Genomic DNA, 21,835 nt, shown 5'->3' on the forward strand with positions numbered 1-21,835 from the left:
TTATGTATTTTTGTGCTAAAAAGATTTGGGGGGGTGAAGAAACGTAAAAACTGCTCATCATGTGTGCTATTTGCAAATTTTCCTGGACGTATATTTAAAGAACTTGGATTGTGCTTGCCTTGAAATATTTGTAATGAATAATACAGGGATCTTGCGATCAGCACACTATGTCATATTTGTAACTAAATTAAGATAATAATTTGTTCAACATTCCTTTCAATATATTTTCTTTAGCTTAATGAACCTTGTCAATTGGTACTACAGATATGAAATTATTTAATATGAATGGCTCTCCCCCTCAAGAAACTTATTCAACAGAGACATGATACCAAGTAGAAAGTGGTAAATGAATTAAGATAGATAAATCTTTTCTGAGAAGACAGTGAATCTTTCCATCAAGTATAAGAATGAGATTAGGAATGCTCATAGGGAGCGGTAAAACAACCTTAGAGAAGGAACAGAATCTAGAAAGAGATAAGAGCAAGGTGACATTCTAAATACAGTACACTAAAGCTAAAAGGGTCCACAGAGATTGGTTACTGTATATTTGCAAGTTGCCTGTTAAAATCTTGTTAAAATGCAGATTCAGCAGGTCCAGTGTGGGGCCTGAGATTCTACATTTCTAACAAGCTCCTAGGTGATTGCCAGAGCTGCTGGTCTGTGAGTCACACCTTGAATAGCAAGCATCCAATTCAAATGCCTCATTATAGATGATAATCCTAAAACCCAGGGCAGAAAGGGATTTGCTCATGTCACACAACTGATTAGTGTGACAGCAGCTCTCTTGTCTCACACTGTAGCAGCTCAGCAAGTAGTAAAAAGATCATGGGCTTTGGAATCAGGCTGATCTCGGCTCAAATCTTGGCCCTGCTGTTTACTAGTTACGAAGCCTTGGGCAGGCCATTTATACTTTCTGTGCTTCAGTTTCTCATTTGTAGAATACTGATAAATAATTCTTAGCTGTAGAAGAGTTGTGATAAGTCTGTGCTACGACAGGCATACAAAAAAACGCACAATAGCGTCTAGAACATAGTAAGTGTCTATGTTCGAATACACATTTCTGTTCTATGTCACAGATCAAAACATGTAATGTGTCTTCTCTTTTTATCCTTTGGCCATGTCTGTATTGCCATCAGTGCACATGGCAATATTAGCTACATCATATCCCCCTAGGGCCTGGGCTGTGTTAGCATCTGGTGACACTTAGTGGCACAGTTAACACTGGCTGGGCTGGCAAGTAAGAGACTGATGAAGGCCAAAAAAACAAAAAGTGATTCATTTTTTCCACTGTCTCTTTGAAAGAGAAGTCAGGGTGGCAAACATATATCCACTAGTAAATTTTTTGTACTCGTTTGCAGATGAGGCCTTTAAAACATCTGCTCATTAATAAAAAATGTTCAGCGAATATCACAAATATTAATGGTGAAGATTTTCAGTCCACTTTGGTTAATCCAGGAGTTATTTTCTTCCTGGGTCCAGTATTTTTTCAGATTTCCTTAGTTGCCATTACCTAAATATCAAGAAAAACTCCATCTCATAGGTTCCAAGGAGATAATAAGAAATGACAACTGGTTAAGTGTGTTTTTTTACAAGAAGATTCCTGCTTCAAATACTAGTAAGCAAAAGGAAGAATGATGCCATTTTTGCATTATATGAGGTTTAGATGTAGTCCACATGGAAGATGTTAAAGGTGAAAAAAAGAAAAAAAAAATCCATGAAGAATTAAACCTGCTAAACTGTTCAGAGCCATTGTAAGAGCTGCTTCAGAAATCTCTTTAGAAATCATTGCTCTTGTATCTGAATCATTACAGAGACACCAGCATCACCCACTTCTTATTGCTGCGAACGTAGCAACAGTTGCCATGCTAGCAAGAGATTCAGATTCACAACACAAACACCGGAGTCAGGAGGGAGCAGGGCGAGGCCAGAGCTGGAGTCAGGGCGGATGAACAGAACACAGTGCTGCCTGTATACATTTAATTAGGCCAGTTGTTCTCTTTGGTCCCTGTGCTTGTCCTGTCAGATATTTCAGGAGAGCAGAAGCAGTCTCAAAAGCAGCATTTTTGGACCAAGTCTTACTTTCAGTTGTACACACACGCAACTGCCAGAGGCAGGATCTGTGTGCTTTGATGTGCTTAACAGTGGGCCTGGGCCCTCCTTTGTGTATGAATGGAGAGGGTTTCTCTTCATTTCCAGGAATGAAAACCTCATAAAACTCTCATCATTAGAAAGTCAGGCCATTCGTTGTCCCAATATGTCATTTCATCTCATTGAAAACTGAGAAATCTGTCACCATTTATTTAGTAGTTTGCCTCGGGCGAATCTTCGCAGGTTCTCTTCATGTGGCCGGGAATTAGTTAATTAGTATTACAAAACGCTTGAAGAGGGAAATGCACTCCGCCTCGCCCTTTGGGTTAGGAGGGAGTGCATTTTAGGTCGCTAACAAGCACTGCTGACGGATAGAAAAGAACACGAAATTACAGCATCAGAATAGCCACGGTGAGAGCTGCATCTCATTCTCTCTCAAGTGGATATGTTGTAACCTAAATATGTCACTCGCTCACTCTTTTCATGCAAATCTTTTATGTGTGACAATAAATCCAGGTCCTTAAAGATTTTTTTTTTAAGGTTCCAATTTTACACACGTAGGGCTCTTTTCCTATCTTCACTTTTATTAATTTTCCATTTTCATCAGCTCCTCTTTGGAACAGAATATTTTGTTTGATGTTCTTTCTTTTACATTTTTCATGAAGAAAGGCTGTTTCAAACTAAGGGTGGTTTTAAAAGTCAAGGAAAAGCTTGACATTTTTCACATGCTCCTCAACTTTGAGGCTGCACACCTTTGTTCCGCGTGAAGTCTCCAAGCCTCTGTCCTTAGTACAGCAGTCAGGGGGGCTGGAGGAGGCCTCACTCGCGGTTTGGCAACTGACTGCTAGATGGCGCTGGAGAGCAAGGCAGCTAACAACAAGCAGCTAACATGGTTGCTTTAGTCCACATCAGCCGAAAAGGAGTTCTTAACATAGAGCCCTATCACCTTTCAGCACAGACTATGTCCAATTCTGGTGATTTGTAAGATACCAGAAGCATGCAATGCAGAGGGCACTAGCAATCAATTTATAGCCCTCCTTTCACTTTTCGTGCATATGTGTGCATAAGGGAATTGCTTGCATATTTCACTATAGTGCTGTCTGGGTATGCACCTACGGATGCAGTGAAGAGGTGTTATGTAAATATAATAAATGGCTGTGTTTATTGTTTGGACCTTCATGGAGATAGTTTTAACTTCGTGAAAGACCACTCCCCACTTTCTTTAATTTCCCCATCTATATAAGATGGCATTCAGGGACATAATGAGGTATATCAAACATTTTCACACTGCCACATCAACATGCATAGTTCTATATTTCCGTTTTCAGCCCCATACCACCACAACAGTAGGAGATTTTCTGATTTTGTTAATTAGTAAAAACTATGGGCATTTCAAGAAGATATGAGCTTAAGAAGAAAGAGATAAAAGGCAACTGATAGGCATCATGGCACTTGCTTAGATTCTAGCTTCTCTCCTTTGCCTTTTATATTTTGCCACTGCAGGCCCTTAATAAGCTTGATAATTGACGTTCAGGAAGTGTATGTCACAAAAATTTTACGTCTCAGAGATGATAGCTATCTTAAAAAAACTAGTCTTGTTCCTAGATTTAGGCAAGCAACATCTTGTTCTCCTCATTATACATACAAGATCCATAGAACTTAAGTCACCAGTGTCACTGAGTAAGAAAGACAACACTTCTTCCTACAAGTTCAGAAGACACTGCTGAAGTGAGGGTTAGATACTAATATAATGTTCCAATAAGCACTGCAGTCTTTTGTAAATTCTATAGATATCATATTTCAAATCAGCATTCTTTGAATAAGTAAAATATAAGTTAGAAGCCAAAGACCCTTTTTGGTTTTATTAAATTTATAAATATTAAAATTATTTCTAAGTAGAATAAGCTAAAAGATGCTGATTCCCTATTGTATTTATGCATGAGAAAGAGTGGTCTTTTTCTTCATTTCTGGCCCTGAAAAACTCTTGGGCTTTCATCACCAGAAAGCCAATTGTTGCCCACAAATGTCAGCTAAAAGATTGTTGTTGTTTTTTTTGTTCATTGATTGCATTTGACTACTACAGTGGAGAGTACATTTAATGAGAAAGTGAAAAGAAGAGCTTAATTTTACCGTGTACTCAGTTCCATAAAGAAATCATGCTGAAGTAGAGCTATCCTCAAAGCTAGTCCACAAGTGTCACTTCAGTTAAGTTCCTAGAAGGAAGAAGCTCATCCTTTTATGTGCTCTGATTGGTTGTCGCTAGTTTTACAAATGTGGTCAGAGAGTGAGGCTGTTTTGGAGAGGCACGATTGAAAAAGATACAGAGGGAGGCCATGGCATGCCTGTGAACGAGGCAGCCGCTGTGGAGTTGTGTTCAGTTTGGGTCTGTATCAGCACAGGCAGGTGATTGTAGTGTTTCATCAGGAGGCATAAGCTGAGGCAAAGTGGCTACTATCAGAGTTAGAGTGAGAAGGGAAATTTCCCTGCAATCAAAGGCTATTGGCCATAGACAAGAGGGCAGTATGTTCCACTAGATGTGGCAGTTTAAGTGCGAGGTAGTTCAGTACTCTGGATAGCTCCCTGCTGATTCTCTTCAAAGCCCAAACTTGACATTAGAACGTTCTGGTGTTGGCAAACATGTTGGCAAAGTTTAGTCTCCAGAGATAGTATGATGTAATGAAAACACTACCGGACAGGCCCAAATTAAATTATGAACTACCATTTTTTCTATTAAATAGTTACATGCATTACTTACATTATTCAAGTTTCTGTTTTATCTAAAAAACAGAAACCATGAGGCACACTTCACAAGATTGTTGAATTCAATGGCATCATGTTTGTGGGAAGTCATTATGCTCACGTACTTCACAAATAGGTGTTTGGCACCTACCATGTACCGGGCACTGTTCTAAGTACTGGAGAAACAGCAGCAAAAGGAGAGACATTTTATGCCTGCATGATGTTTACAATCTACTATGGGTATGAATATAAAAGAAAATGATTTTCTAAGATTATCACTCCAAGTAAATATAAGTGCTGTAAGTTCTCATACTAACTCTTGTTGACCTATAGCATGAATTTTAATAGATTATATGGTAGAGACACATCATGGGTCCAAGCAAGGTGGAGGGTCACATAAGAAACACCTGCATAAAGCCAAATCTTCAAAGGGCAACATCCAGATTAGGTAAATCAGAAAAAATAAAATTCGCTCTACATAAAGATATGCAGAGGATAAATAACCTACATTATTCCTGGCTCCAGGTAAAGTGAGAAAAAGAAAATATATATATATAAAACCCTCAGAAGTCTCATCTGCCAGCCCACATACAAGCTAGTTTAAAGCAGAATTATTACTGCACGTGTTCTATGAAAAACTCCAAGTTGGTCCGGTGCGGTGGCTCATGCTTGTAATCCCAGCACTTTGGGAGGCTCAGGTGGATGGATCACGAGGTCAGGAATACACGACCAGCCTGACCAACATGGTGAAACCCCGTCTCTACGAACAAAATACAAAAATTACCTAGGCATGGCAGTAAGTGCCTGTAATCCCAGCTACTCGGGAGGCTGAGGCAGGAGAATGGCATGAACCCGGGAGGCAGAGGTTGCAGAGAACTGAGATTGCGCCACTGCACTCTAGCCTGGGTGACAGAGCCAGTCTCAAAAAACAAACAAACAAACAAAAAAACCTCCAAGTTGAAGTTTTAGGGTGGTCTTGAGGTATTAATGTTTCTAGATAAAATGTGTTTGAAGAAATAAAAGAAGAAAAGTATGAAGTGGGTCTACAGCTTTTTTAAACTCTCCTGTAAAATTGTAAATGGCATGCAACTCCTAGAACTGGAATATAAATTAGAAATAAATTGAATTACAAATGCAATGAACAAAGTAAACAACACATTAAATCCAGCTTCTGAGAGAATAAGTGAACTGGAAGACAGATCTGAAAAAATTACCCAGAAAGCAGGATAGAGAAAGTAAATGGCGGGAAATATTTTTTAAAAAGAGATTGAGAAATTTGGAAAATAGAGTGAGAAGCTTTAAAAAATATCCAACTAGAATTCCAGAAAGAGATACTAAAGAAGATGTAATAAAGAAATATTAGAAGAGACAATGGCTGAGGATATCCAGAATTTATGAAAGATGTCAATTTTCAAATTTGGGAAACATAATATATCACAAGTAAAATAAATAACCATAAATTTATATCTATACACAACATAATTAAACTGTAGGATACCAAAGATAAAGAGGACTTCTAAAAGCAGTTTTAAAAGGCAGATTAAAAACAAAAGAAATAACAATTAGATTCATAGATGAAATTTTAACAGCAACAAAGAAAGTAAAACATGCAATAGCATTTTCCCCCTGAAGGTGCAGGGAAAAAAAGTAACTGAACAATTAAAATCCTCTATCTACTAAATATCTTTAAAAAGAGGGAATATAAGTGTTTTTCATTTGTTTACTTCCAACAGAGTGAGGCTTAAATAATTTTTAAAGGTGCATTTATGGAAAAGAAAAATGATACTAGAAGAAAGATTTGAAATGTAACCATAACAAACAATGAAACATTAAACATGAGATAAGCCTAAATAAAACATAGTTGTATAAAACAATGAAATCATTATGGAATTTATAAAATCTTGGTGAAGATAAAATACTGGAAATTAAAATAAAGAGGTATTACAGAGGTCAGGAGAGAATGATTTTAATTAAAATGGTCTAAGATCTTTTATTTAAGAATAAGACAAACATATTAAAAATATAATTAGTTATTTTAAATAATATATTAAAATTTCTGGGGTACCCACCAAAGAATAGAAATATAGCTCATATTCAAATAATCAAAGGAAAGAAAAAAAGATAGGATGAGAAAAAATACTAGACAGAATAAAAAATATGTTAGCAATTAGTCCAAATGATTTCAGCAGTCACAATGAATGTAACTATTTACCACACAAAAGGTACATAAGAACCCCATAGAGAAAATTATAAACTCTTAATAAAAGATATTAAAGACCATCTAAATAAATGCAAAAATGTACTACACTCATGGTGAGGGGGACTAAAAATCTCATTTTTTTGGTAGAAAATACAAGCTGATTATAAAAATTGTAGTAGCCCCCTCCCCTCTTATCTACCAGGGATATATTCCAAGACCCCCAGTGGATGCGTGAAACTGGAGATATTACTGAATCCAACAAACAATATAATTTTTTCTTATACCTACATACCTATGATAAAATTTAACTTGTAAATTAGGCACAATGAGAGATTGACAATAATTAATAATAAAATAGGACAATTATAACAACATACTTTAATAAAAGTTATTGTGGGGCCTGGTGCAGTGGCTCATATTTATAATCTCAGCACTTTAGGAAGCTGAATCATTTAACCTTAGGAGTTCGAGACCAGCCTGGGCAACATAGTAAAACTCTGTTCCTACAAAAATAAAAATTAAAAATTAACTGGGCATGGTGGCGCATGCCTGTAGTCCCAGCTACTCAGGAGGCTCAGGCAGGAGGATTGCTTGAGCTAAGGAAAAAATTATAGGTAAAGTGTTCATTCATAATAAATAATCAGACATGGTCCCATTTGCAGGAAAAGTACAGACCCTGAGTTCAAGGGAAAGGCATGCTGGATGTCCCTTGTAACCCAATGTGCACACACCTGCACTGCTGGGATGTTTCTGTCCATTGTTTTGTTGGTTTGCTTGTTTGTTTATTCATTTCTCTAATGAAGAGTCACATTAATAGAATATAAAATAAATGAGTCAATAATTGGTGTATTTATTAGAATATTATGTTTTGCTTCTATCTCATGCTAAAATAAGTGTCATATTAATGTTCTGCATATGAAATCCACTTTTGAAAGAACACTACCGTTTGTTATAGAAGTTTTAAATATGAAAATTTTTTTTAAAAAACACACGGAATGAATATGGTAGTCACTTTTCTCCTTACACATCTTAGTCACCTACATTCTATCCTTTTAGTAATTAAAAAACAAATATATTGACATTTAGTGCCCTAATAGTGAGGGGGGGGAGAGTGAAAAGGAAGTGGAATATCTAGTAGTTCATTATTTTTGGATGAGAATGTATTTGAACTTGACAGGAATGTAGGAGTCAAAAAAATCTGAGTGCCAGAGTTTTACTCACTTAAATTGCAGAAATACAAAGCCTGGTATTTACAGCCTAACTAATAATTTTCCTAGCTTATTATAAATAAAAATATTTAATATTCACCACACACAGTTAAATAATAAATGAGATATTGTAGGCACCTGAACAAAACAAAAAAGAAGAGAATTTCTGTTTTTAACATATTTATGATCTAATAGGGAATAAGACACATAAAAAATAACATGAATTATAACATGGCACAGAGTACTGTGGTCTTTAGTGAGGCATGAATGGAGTGGAGTGGAGTGGAGTGGAGTGCAGTGGAGTGCAGTGGAGTGGAATGAAGAAGAAAGGAAAGCAATGCGTGAGAGCATTTATAGTGGTCATGAGCAAGGTGCTGAAATTGCTGATTGTGGTGAGTTGACAAGAAGTTAGGAATGGAGAGAGGATTGACAGATTGGAAGAAAAGGGAATATTTGAAAGTTTTAGTACAAAAAAAGAGTGTAAGAGAGGTGGTAGATGAAAGAGGGGAGTATTTGACCTGGGGTGATGAGGAGGAGACATGTCCACTGTTATCTGGTAAACATCTGCTACACTGCAGCAGATGGACATGGTCCCCTTGCTGCTCTCCCTTCTTCGTTCCTCCTAGGAACATCAGTTTCATGATGCTATCATCTTACACAGTTGTTGTAACCCAGAAAAACTATGAGTAAATTAAAATTTTATAAGTTATCTTCAACTTTTATAAACTGCATTCCATTCTAAGTGCACTAGGCAAGCTATTTAAAGAAACCTTTGATGGACCCTTTTGTAGTGTGAAAAATTAATCCCAAATGTATCTGTTTTACAGTTCCAAACTCTGGATCCCTGGTTTTCTTCTCCTGGACAGCTAACTAGGTCAAATCATTCTATTCTCAGAGCCCAGCCCCACATAAACACTAATTGGTTTTCACATCTGAAAGGTTGTGTATCAGTTTGTCATTTCTAAATTTACATGATGTAATCCATGTACAAGATGGGATTTCATTCCCTGTGGGAGGAGCAACTGCCACATGCTTAGTTTTCCAAATATATCTAGAGGCACAAAATATTTTAAAAGAGGCAGAACTTCAAGAGCGCCTTTCTCAATCTCAGATTTTATCAATTTATGGTTTTGGTAGGAAATAGGGAATTCCTATTATCTGTGGAGAAAATCTCTGACACAATTTTGCACCTCTAAATTTATTTATAAAGAATAATAATAATTAGAAACAAATATACAAACAACCAAAAACCCCATCAAATCAAGCATTACAAAACACAAACCTATCGTCTGTGATCTTCATGACCAAAAACTGAAAAGTAAATGCATCATTTTTCAAGACATGGTTGAGGTGTCCCCGCATCCATACATTAGTAGGGACTATAGGAAAAACCTTGTACTGATTTTTCAAAATCATAATGCTATACTAAAAAATTACATTTTAACCTGTAACTTGAATTAATTAGGAAATCCAAAGATCAGAAGTTAGTGGCACATTGCAAGGAATTTTGGCAGGGATGATGCACGTACTAAGTCATCAAAATGGTCCCCTTGGGTCACAGATGCTATTTCACCTTAGCTTTCTCTTTCCTCTCTCATTAGCTGCCTCTCCTTCTTACAGAATGACTGGCAGGTTAGCATTGTATCACTCTCTTTCAGCATGTTTCTTATACTTGGATGTATATTGGAATCACCTGGGAAACTTTAAAGCATTCTGATGCCTGGGTGCCAATCCCCTGAGTTTTGGTTTAATTGGTGCTGGGCACTGGTACTTGTAAAAGCTTCCCAGATGATTCTAATGATTCTCAAAGTTGAGAACCACTGTCTCACAAGCTGTTAAACTCATGGCCCTCCTGTACTTAGTCCATCAATTCTTATATCCTTGGGCTCTTTGACTTTAAACACCTATTGATCGCTGGTCTCACTTCCTCTGCCTTCATATACACAAGCTGAAAAGGCAGGCTTGGGAGAAATAGCTGAAGTTATTCACAGATTGACTTCCAGGAGAAACTGGAAGTCCAGCAAATACAAGTATTGGCAAAATATTTCAAGCTTCTGAAACACGCACCTACTATGCCAGAGAAACTCAGAAAGCACGTGACAGTCCTGAGTGAGAATTCCAGCTTTGCTTACTCACTCTCCATTAACTTGGGAAAGTTGCTTACCTTTTCTATGAGCCTCAGTTTTCTCATCTATAAAAATTGGAATACCTACTTCCTAAGGCTGAATTAGATGACTATTGAAAGTGTTTAAAATAGTGCCCAGGATGTTCAATAGTGACAGCTATTTAAACGGAAAGAAAAGAGAAAATAGTTAAGGCTCATTCACTGATTACACACACCAAGTGAAAAATAATTCCCGTTTATTGAGCCAATTTATCTAATTTTTTATTTTTTATCTGCCCAACAAATATTTCTTACTGACTTTATGCCAATCATACCGCTAGATAGATACTAAGGATACAGTAATGAATAGAACATACATAATTTCTATCTTGACACATTTTAAAACTTAGCTAAACGCTTTACCTATTCCTAGAGGTGATTTCAAGTAGTGCAAGGATTGAGCTTACTTGGAGGAATGGTGCTAACAAACTGACCTTGAATGTACCCTCACAGCAAATCCTCAGGGAAATGCCACGCTGTTAAGAGAAACTTGCACCTAGCAGACAGACAAACCCTTATCAGAGTTCCATAACAGTCAGGAAGGGCCAGAAGGCTATAAAACGCTCTATGAGAATATCAAAAGGAGCATCTCAAAAAAGCTGATGGGTTTTTTCACCCAGCATGTAGATTTTTTTGAAAAATTATTAGTGGTATACATCTCTAGATTCTTGAAGGCTGCAGAAGCTCTGTTCCTCCATCCCTCATTTGCCTAACTGGGACTGCTGCTGTGCCTCCTATTCTGTGTAGCTCTCCATGTATTGTAAATTCTTTGACTTGCCTACATTTTTGGAACTATATTCTTTGCTTGGTTCTGCTAGCATCTTTCAATCAAGTACTGTCACTACTATGACAATAGTACCTCTACTTATAACAGCTCTAAGATCTGGTATTATTATCAGTATTTTACATGTGAGATTTAAATAACTTGACAAGGTCATTGAGCTAGTACATGGCAAAGCCAAGATTTAACTTCACATCTGTCTGATTCCACAGCTCATCCTCTTAACCTCTGTCTCAAGTGGACAAACCTCAGGTGACTATACTTTAGAAATATCAAAATCTGGCTGTTCAGAGAAATAGCTTTAAAAGCCACAAGTAGAGAATAAGAACAGCAGATAGAACTGGAAGATGATGATGTGACCAAATCTAATGTAGTCTTGGCCTATGGGTCCTTTTGAAATTACGTGAGAAGCTAAAATCCAATAAAAAATGGTGTCCAGTTTGCACGGTTATCAATCAAACCTACTGATACTTAATTTGATGATATTCTATAGATTAAAGACTTCACGAATCAGAGTCCCATCTTTTCATAGCTGCAGCTGTAACTCTTTTATCAGATCAGGAATATAATAACTACAGCTAAGAAAGCAGCAATTGCAATTTGTAGATTGTATAGAAACCCTTGCTAACTCCAGATAATCTTTTCCCACTTAAGAACCTTTACTCTGATAATGGAGTGTATGAGTGTGTATGTATATGCAGGTGTGGATGTGAGTGTGCTTGTGTAACTGGGCCATGTGCAAATGCTTTGGTGCTCATGTGGACGGAGAGAGATTTTAAACTAGTCTTTTCTGGTCTTCCATGGGTTGGAAAGTATGCACTCTATAGGGTATCTGTGAAGCTCACAGTGACTGCCTTCTTTGCTCCCCATCTAGAACAGGGGCCCCTGACAGCCATGTTTATATTAATGAAATATGACCCCATCGCCACTCCAGCGACCCATGCCTTTTGCCATATGGCTTTGCAGTTCTTCCCACTAAAAATCAAGTAATTTTTTCTTCCTATTGATGTTGAAGTCAGCTGTGAAACTTGCCAATGGAATGTTGTCAGAGGATACAACTTGAGCAAAGGCTTTAAATGTGCATGTAAATTTGGGCTTGTCCTTTCGAGTTACTAGCCTTTGTCTATGAGAAGAATATACCCCAGGTAGTACATTTTTCTATGTGGGTGTCCAAGGAGGTTGAGAGACCCCAAGGAACAGACCTGAACACAACCTGTAGTTCAGAGTCAAGCTCATCTAAAATGAGCCCACAAACAAGTGAGCAAGAAATAAATGCTTATGATTGTATATCCCTGAATTCTGGGATGGGTTATTATACAGAATTATTATAGCATTATATGACAGATACATTTCTCCTTGAAACTTAACATTTAAGCTGAGCGACAAAGAGACTATCTATTGGGAACTGGGGCATGTAAATGGCAGAGCTAGCTATGAAAAAATGTTGATTTCTCTTTTTCTGACTTACCTTTTTGCTTAATCTTTTCATTTTTGCTTCTTTTCTCATCGAGGTAAAGTTCACACGGCATAGAAATAACCATTTTAAAACTAGCAATTCAGTGGTATTTAGTACATTCACAGTTTTACAATCATCACTTTAATTCCAAAATCTTTTCATCAGTCCCAAATAAAACTGGGTGACAATTAAGCAGCTACTCCCAATTTCTCCCTCCTCTCTATCCCCTAGAAGCACTCATCTGCTTTTTGTTTTTATAGATTAACCTATTGCTATGGACTGGAGTGTGACCCTTCTCAAATTCGTATGTTGAAACCCTAGCCTCCCATGTGACTGCATTGGAGACTGCAAAGGTCTTTAAGGAGATAATTAAGATTAAATGAAGTCATAAATATGAAGCCATAAATATAAAGTCCTGATCCAGTAGAGTTGGTGCCCTTATAAGAAGATAAAGAGACACTAGAGCTCTCCCTGCTGTACAAGGACAGAGAAAAAAGGTGGATTTCTAGAAAACAGGAAGAGAACCCCCATCAGAACCTCAACCATGCTGAACCTGATCTTGGACTTCCAGCTTTCAGACTGTGGAAATAAATTTCTGTTGTTTTATGTACCCACTATATGGTATTTTGTTGTGACAACCTGTTTTATCAATCTGTTCATTGGTTGATGGACTTTTGGGTTGTTTCCACCTTTTGGTTATTATAAATATTGCTCTATAAACATTTGAATACAAGTATTTGTTTAAGTTAGAGATGGGGTCTCACCGTGGTTCGACTCTCTGACCCCTGATCCCCCGCCTCGGCCCCCCAAATCTGGATTACAATGACCACCAGGCTAAATCCCTTTTGTTGCTCTAAAATAGACGTGTCTTACTTAAGCTAGGTTAATGTCTGTTACTTGCAACTAGAGGACATAGGCTAACAGATGATAAAATTTCTAATTTTTAGTCATAATATAAGAAAAATGGGCTGAAAACTCCTCTTTCAAAGTTTTTCAGGGGGTGATCAAACCCTGTTGATAGTAATCAAATTAGTTGACTGTCTTGATAAGATTCTGAAATAAGACTTTACTGTGAGATTTGCTTATATTACCACTCACCTTTGGGACAAAGCAGCATAGGACCTTGCATTTAGAGCATATTCCAATTCGAAACGACTTCTTAAAGCTGCCACATGACTCCGGCCAGGTCCTGCCCGGCTCACCAGGCAATCAGAAGAAGAGGAAGGTGAGAGAGACCCACTGCTGTTACTTGATGCAGGAGACATCGGCTGAGTGGAGGAGGGGCAATTTCAATTGTTTAATACTTCCAACAGGTGTGAAGACATAACATAAAATATGGATTTAACTTTCTATTCCAAAGTTTCCCATATTTTAATTTCTATTCACTCAGCTTGCTTCTGGCTTTTCCTTTCAGGAAAAAATCTAGTGGCAACATCAGGCTAGCTTAATTTACTTTTTGACCCAGTTCTGTGCTGAGAGCTGGCCTGTTAAATTTATGCTCATCTTTCTAAAAACACAGTAGGCCCAACTCAGATTCATAAAATATATTTAGAAGGTTATTATTCAATGATCAAAAGATTCTTCACATTCTTCACTATGGCAATAGGATTTATGGCAGAGTTCCTTTAAATCATAGCTAAAATTATTCCCTTTACATGAAATTATTCCCTTCATGTAAAATGAATTTACACACTTTTCCAAGAATACATCAATTTTATAAGATGAAAAATGCTTTAATGTGTGGCAAGTCTTTTCCCATATTGAACAGGCCACTCCCTTTGCCATGTGATAGTTTTTCAGATGTTTGAAAACACCTGTTGGACTTGGCTGGGTGCGGTGGCTCATGCCTGTAATCCCAGCACTTTGGGAGACTGAGGCGAGCGGATCACGAGGTCAAGAGATTGAGACCATCCTGGTCAACATGGTGAAACCCCGTCTCTAATAAAAATACAAAAATTAGCTGGGAATGGTGGCACCTGCCTGTAGTCCCAGCTACTGGGGAGGCTGAGGCAGGAGAATTGCTTGAACCTGGGAGGCAGAGGTTGCAGTGAGCTGAGATTGTGCCACTGCACTCCAGCCTGGAGACAGAGTGAGACTCTCTCAAAAACAAACAAACAAACAAACAAAAACCTGTTGGACTCACCCTAATTATCTCTTTTCTGTGATAAACATCATTAGTTCCTTCAACTGGTTTTCATGTTACATGATTTTCAGCTTATTCACCACTCAAATCTCTCTCTTCTAAAATATGTATCCCAGTTTTAATTATTCCTTTAAAAGGCTCAAGGACACAAGTGGGTACCACTTGGCCATTTCAGAACATCATATTTTTATTTTGCAGCAAGACAGTCACTTTATATTCTAACTCCCAAGGAGCTTATTATCCACTAGCATTCATGATGCTCCTAAGCCATGTCTCCACCATTTGATACTTTTATGATTTTTTCTTTGGTTCTGCTGCAGGACATTATATTTATATGTATTTCTGTTAAAATTATTCTTGTTAGACATGTCCTGTTACTTCATCCTCCAAGATCTAGAGTCCTGCTTTCAAATACTTTCTGTCCCTCTTAACTTGATTATATCTGCACATGGGATGAGTAGCTCCCTCTTGGCCTTGATCTAAACCGTTGACTGAAAAGTCGAAGAATAGAGAGGATACAGTCTTATGAAACTGCACAAGTCAAGCCTCTTTAGGCTGACTCTGGTCCGTTAATTAGTGCAACTCAGTCCAGCAAACTCTCTTAGCATATAGCCCATTCATCTTCTCCCTCGGGGACACAGTATAAATAAGAGGCTTGAACAATATATTACAATAAGACAAGCTAGTTTAGTAGATCCTATCATGTTTGTAGATCCTATCATGGTGGATTCCTTTTTTCTGGAATCCACCTCCAGATATATCTATCCCATTAGGCTCGAAGCAAACTCGCTCAAACCCTAAGTTTCAAAATGAGAGGATATTTTAAATTCAAGTCTTGAAGGTGTCTCTTAATACCCAAGGCTTCTGGCAGATGCTTTTGTCCACAGGGGCTGCTGAAGCCTCACCAAATACATGACTACTTCTCCCCACTTTCTGTAAGTCCCAGGACTGAATAAGAGAAGGGAAAGAGGATCTTAGGTCTAAACACTGAAGCTTCTTTTTACACAAAAGTTTTCTTTAGAAATTCCAGCAAAGAGTCATGAGACAGAGCCACTCACTGCAGACTGTAACTGCAAATCGTTTTCCAATAGACTGGGTCCAGTGACTCTTAGTTGAGTTTTTTTTTTTTTTCTTTTAGAAAAAAAATCCTACTTTTCTTGATGGTTCTACTTTGAGACTTAGTGGTGCAATCTCAGGTTGATGCTATTTCTCTCTATCGTTGCCCCTTCCCTGCATATGCAGATGCATACATGATCCTCTATGTGTGATGTATGTCTTCCTCCACCAGTAGCACTTATTTGCATTTGAGAATATATTATTTTTGAATTAGTGTGCATGCTTTAGCTCCCTTGCCTATTTTGAAATGCTATCTCTTGACCAGATGTATAGAAAATTAAGGCAATTATAGAGAAAGTTAAAGCAAACAGCTTTAATAAGGAAAGAAAATTCCATTAGCCTGATTACCAACATACATCACATTAAGCAACATATATGTGGTGTGAAAGCAATGCCTTCCAATTAATTTATGAACATATTTTATTGATAATTTTTCTTTTCGCATTGAATGTAAATGAACAATGGCTTACATATCTCTGTACGGAGAATTTTTTGTATAAAAATTAATTAAATAATTACCTTCTAATGTATTTGTTATACTTTCCAATTTTTACATATCAATTTTTTAAGCTGAGCATGACTGTGTCCATTTGCCTGCCCTGTTATTTGTCGGAAGGTCTCGAATTCACTCTGACTTTGCCTTTGTCCCTGTAGATACAGCTAATTCTGCTCTACCATAGGAATTTAATGAATAGGGTAAATATGGATGCAGTTATGGGTCCTCATAGTAACTTTTCATAAGTACCAGCTCACCTACATTCCCTGACAGCGTTGGATATGCAGGGCTTTTTTATGGACATATTTCAGAAGCTAAAGTTTTTACCTCAATGTTGCAGAGACACTCTTCTAATTTCATGACAACTTCAGAAAACTCGGGTCTTCCCTGTAAATAGAAAAAAGAACTTTTTTTTTCCTGTAAGAATAAAAGGAAGGAGACTCTCTTCGGATTTTAAAATTGGGTATTAGCATTTGTAAAGAATGAGATTAACAATAAAGTATATTTTTATTTAAAATACACTTTTATTGAAGTGTTAATTGAATGTTCATTTGCTGTTCATGGAAGGATGTTGAGTCTCCCTCTGATAAGAGTTTTAAGTCAGAATTTGTAACTACATTCAGATAATGAAATAGTGGAAAAGCTTTAATTAGGTTTGCATGTTTTTAAATGGCAGGTTTCCTCTTCAAAATGAAAGGATAATAGTGAATACTAAAAACTATTAACTATCTCAGTGCCTTGTAATATACTGCACACTGTGTATAAAAAGAACTGCTAAGGCTAGATTTATAATGAACTTCACTTTTGAAAAGATCATCTCAGATTCAAAACTAAGATGATGATAGAAACCTCAGGACTATGCCTTACTTTAGGGTTTAAGATAAGCTTTTTACCTTCAGACAGTGCCATTAAAGATATTGCCCATTATGAACCTCTGTGTCAGATGTTTGGTTAAAAAAAAACATTTATTCCAAATATATTTCAGGCTTTGTTCCAGTTGCAAGGGATATAAAAATGATTATTGGAAAAATTCTTGGAATTTTAGAAAATGTTGGCCTCTTTTGAGAAAATTATTTGTCTTCTTTTGTCAGATCCTAAAACCATACACCCTATCATTTCTCTCTTTATGAAACTTTCACTGCCAGGAGGTGGAGAGCTCAATTTAACATTCAGGTTCAGTAACCAACTAATTTAGATTCTTAGTAGAACAATTTCTCCCTTACTATCTAGCCCACCCCTGAGAACATTGCTTCCCTTATAAGCTGTTTCCTCTCACATACTCCTTTTATCTCTAGGTTGGTGGGGGCAGTGGGAGCGGTGGGGGCAGTGGGGGCAGTGGGAGCAGTGGGAGCAGTGGGAGCAGTGGGAGCAGTGGGCACAGTGGGAGCAGTGGAGTGAGCAAAACCCTGTGTCTTCCTTGCTGTCACTCCAACTTCCAAATGGTTTCTCCTCTAAACACCACCAGCTTGTCAGGCTATACCACCAGAGTCTAGCCACACCCCCTCATTCTTCGGGGATTTTAAAAACTGGCTTATTTCATACTCTCTAACACTACTCTGTGTACTTTTATTATCCAAGCAAATGATCAAAAATAGCCTGACCTCTGCGTTCCTTTGCCTACTCTTCTCCAATGAGCTTGTCCTCCAAACTCCTTTAGTCACTCAGCCCCTTAGTTATACCCTAGACCCTGTCACGAGCAATGCCTCCACCCCTCCATGTTCTTTAACCTCTCAATCTTTATCAGACAATTCTCTGAGCTGTCCCTTTCTCTCTAGCTCACTTCTAGAAACCCGACTCCAACAATCTTTGATCACACTGGTACTTGGAAGCCATTTTACCACTTAAAAAACAAAACAAAACAGATTAAGAGCTTTTTGTTACGAGCATTTCCAAATATGTCCTAAAGTAGATACTCTTCTATCTACCTACCTACCCATCTGCCTGTCTTTTCCCCTACTTGTTTTTTTGCTCATTTCATCATCTTTTTGCTGTCACTCACTTTCCCTTTACCTATCTTACATTTCATTTACATTTATCATTAGATTCACTTCCAACTATCACTTCCTTCCACACATCCTCAACTCCCTTGCTTCATCTTGCATTTTGTACGGTACTGAAAGAATCCTAACTTTTATTGAATCCATTCTGCCTGGTCTCACTTCAAAATCTTGACCCTCTAACCTCCCATGGACCATCAGTACTGCTCAGAGAGCCTATTACATATTTCTAGCCCATTCACTCTCTCATACTCCAGATGACTATTTTGTACCTTCTCTTCTCTACTAAACCTCTAGCTCCCACTATTACATTGACCTACTCACCTATGACCTACGTAATTTGCCCTCACTTTTGTCTCTGTGGATGCACTTTGCCTGATTCTGAAGCCAACTCCTTCACTTGTGTGCTCCAGCAATAATTCTCTAATCTATTTTGTTTTGCATCGTTCATGTTCCTTCTTTATGGTTTAATCTCCACCAGCATACAGATATACTATACATTCTCCTATCTTAAAAACCAACAGTAAAATAAAACCCTTAACATCTCTTCTTCAAGCTACTGTTCCATGGCTGTTTACCTTTACAGGAAAATTGTTCTAGAGTTATCTAAATTTGCAGTCTCTAATTCCCCTTCTCCCATTTGCAATCCATCCTAATCAAGCTTTCTCCTACAACACTGCTGAAACTGCCCTTGTCAAGGTTACAAAGACCTCATTGCTAAATTCAATGGTTACATCTCAGTGGTCGTCTCGCTTGGCATAGCATTAAATACAAGCAACAATTCCTTTGTCCCCGAAACACGTTTTTCAGTCGGCTTTGAGGACACCATTTTCTTATTTCATTTTTTTCTGCACTCATTGGCTTCTTCTTAGTCTCCTCTTTTGGTTTCATCTCTCCTCCTTATCTTTAAGCTTTTTATTGCCCCAAGACTCAGTCTTTGAGTCTCTTTACCCTTTAAAATTAATTTATTGAGGAGTTAATTCAGCCTTATGCCTTTAAAAAACAACTCCCAGATTTCTAACTCTAGCCCAGTACTTTCTCCTGAACTCTAAACTCATACATGCAATTAATTGTATTTATAGCCTTTCCCATTTCAGTAAATGGAAACTCCATCCTTCTGCTTGCAGAGGCAAAATAAATAAATAAATAAATAAAACATACACACACACACAAAACCATGTGATGATGTTTGACTACTCTTTTTATCATACTTGCCTCTATATACCAGCAAATTATATTGATCCTACCATTCAGAATCTGAATGATCAAGTAGCTTATATTAGATCGACCCTCCTACAGAAAACGAGAAACTCCGGACAAAATGTAAATGACAGCTACCTGAAGGCACTGGAAAGTTAACAAAAGCAAGTAGGTCCTGGAGGGGAGTGCGTCACTTAGAAGAAAGGAATTAGTATGTTTCCCATCTCCCTCTCTCTCTCTCTCTCTCTCTCTCTCTCTAGCATTTAGCCTGAGGGTAGACCACTTCTGCATTTTAGGAAACAATTAAAATTCTGATGGTTTGCTTGTTTGAAGGACCAGAGGACAGAATCCAGGGCAACTGGAGTGTATTAGTTATTGTTTTATAACAGATTACCATAAACCTAGTGATTTAAAACAATGTTCACTTATTATCTCAGTTTCCATGCGTCAGGAGTCCAGTATAGATTAGCCGGGTCCTTTGCTCAGAGTTTCACCAGGCTGAAATCAAGGAGTCAGCAGGAACTGTGATTCTCTTCTGAGGCTCAAGGCCTCTTTTAAGCACACTGGTTGTTGGCAGAACTGATTTCTTTGTGGTTGTATGACACATGTCTGTTTTCTTGCATCTGTTGCCCAGAAATGACTCTTAAATTCTAGAGGATGCCTACAGCTGCTTGCCACATAGGCAGTTCACAACATGGCTGTTTGCTTTTTTCCTAACCAGCAAGGGAACATGCCTGACTTCCTACTCTGTGACAAGCTGTAAAACTTATTCTGCTTTTGAAGGTCTCACCCAATTAGGTCAGACCCACTTGGGATAATCTTCCTTTGGTCATATGATGAAACATAATCATGGGAGTAATATCTCATCATATTCACAGGTTCTGCCCACACTGAAGGAGAGGGTATTCTACATGGCATGTACACCAGGGGGGCAGGAATCTTGCAGGCCGTCTTAGAATCCTGCTTATCACAAATAGGCAGTAGAGAATGAGAGGAGATCCTGGAAAAAGCCCTGGAATCTGTGTGTAAATTCTACCTAAATCTCTGGTTGGCCCCTGAACCACACATGCACGAGGCCGACTAACCGGCCAGGTAGGACTAAAATAAATGAACTGAGATTAGATCTGCTGCCCCATGCAGGTCATTGTTCTTACTGTTTTCTCAGCCTGGAATTACCTAATGCTTATTCTCTGCCCATGGAAATTCACTGCACTCTGCCAGGCCCAACTCACAAGCTACATCCTTCTTAAAGCATCCAAGGTATTCCACAAAATAATTATTCACTTGCATTTAGATTTACTTCATTTCTCCTTGTGTTATACATAGGTATTTACATGTCTATCACTAGCTAGAAAATGCTTTGATGCAATGGTTTATTTACTCTTAGACACCTAGCACATTCCATCAGACGGGTTAAATGAGCTCAAATTTGTGAAATTAAATTGCATCATTATGATAAAAAAAATCTGGAATATGCTTACCTCTCATCCTTGTCTACATCACATCATCTCTTGCTTGTATTACTACAATTGCCTCCTATTTTTGCTACTTATGTTCTTTGCTTATCTAAAAGTAGTTCTCAACTCAGTAGTTAAAATGATCATTTAAAAATATACATCAGACAAAGTAATGCCACTCACTATAGCTTGCAATTACTTCCCATGTTATTTGGGTTAAAACCCTATGTCTTTGCATTCACCTCTAAGGTCTACAACAACCTGCTCCTATGATTCTGTGCCCTACTCTTCCTCTTACTCACTCCACTCTGGTCATCACACCAACCTCCTCATGCCCTTGAGAACTTTGCACTGGGTGCTCTCCACCACGACACACTAATGCCTTCACCTTCTCCAGCTTATTGTTCAAATGTTGTTTTATCAGAGACATTTTCCTTGTTTGCCATATTTAGAGTCCTCAAGCCAATGCGATCTTCTCCTTTTCTTGTTTTATTTATTCTATAGCACTTATCACCATATGACTTAATACATATTTTATATTATTTGTTTATTGTTTATATCCTTTTACAGAAAGTACACTTCACAAGGGCAGGTGCTTGCGAGCCCCTGCTCTATGCCCAATACTGTGGGCAGTGCCTAGCATGCAGAAGGTGATCTACACATGCTTGTTCAACAAATGACAGAATTAATCATTTTATGTTTTTTTCAACATTTTATTTTTTTCTCAAACTATCTTATTATATAGGTAGAGGGTTTTATTATAATTTGCTCCTTGTTTTTTTTTTTTTTT

At 37.7% G+C, this 21,835-nt stretch overlaps 2 protein-coding genes across 2 annotated transcripts in view; one reads left to right on the plus strand and one right to left on the minus strand.

Moving 5' to 3' along the window:
* The window catches only part of LOC116469888 (fucose-1-phosphate guanylyltransferase), a 341,977-nt gene that overhangs the window by 35,825 nt on the left and 284,317 nt on the right, over window positions 1-21,835 (minus strand). Inside the window, exons 24-25 of the mRNA XM_032155579.2 lie at window positions 16,719-16,778; window positions 13,735-13,904 (exon numbers count right to left, since the gene is read on the minus strand). Of these exons, the coding sequence (XP_032011470.1) occupies window positions 13,735-13,904; window positions 16,719-16,778 (230 nt within the window). The remainder of the gene's footprint in view (window positions 1-13,734; window positions 13,905-16,718; window positions 16,779-21,835) is intronic.
* The window catches only part of LRRC53 (leucine rich repeat containing 53), a 42,032-nt gene that overhangs the window by 5,374 nt on the left and 14,823 nt on the right, over window positions 1-21,835 (plus strand). The window lies entirely within an intron of this gene.

This window comes from Hylobates moloch, unplaced genomic scaffold (assembly GCF_009828535.3).
Source record: "Hylobates moloch isolate HMO894 unplaced genomic scaffold, HMol_V3 SCAFFOLD_5, whole genome shotgun sequence".
NCBI classification, from domain to species: domain Eukaryota; kingdom Metazoa; phylum Chordata; class Mammalia; order Primates; family Hylobatidae; genus Hylobates; species Hylobates moloch.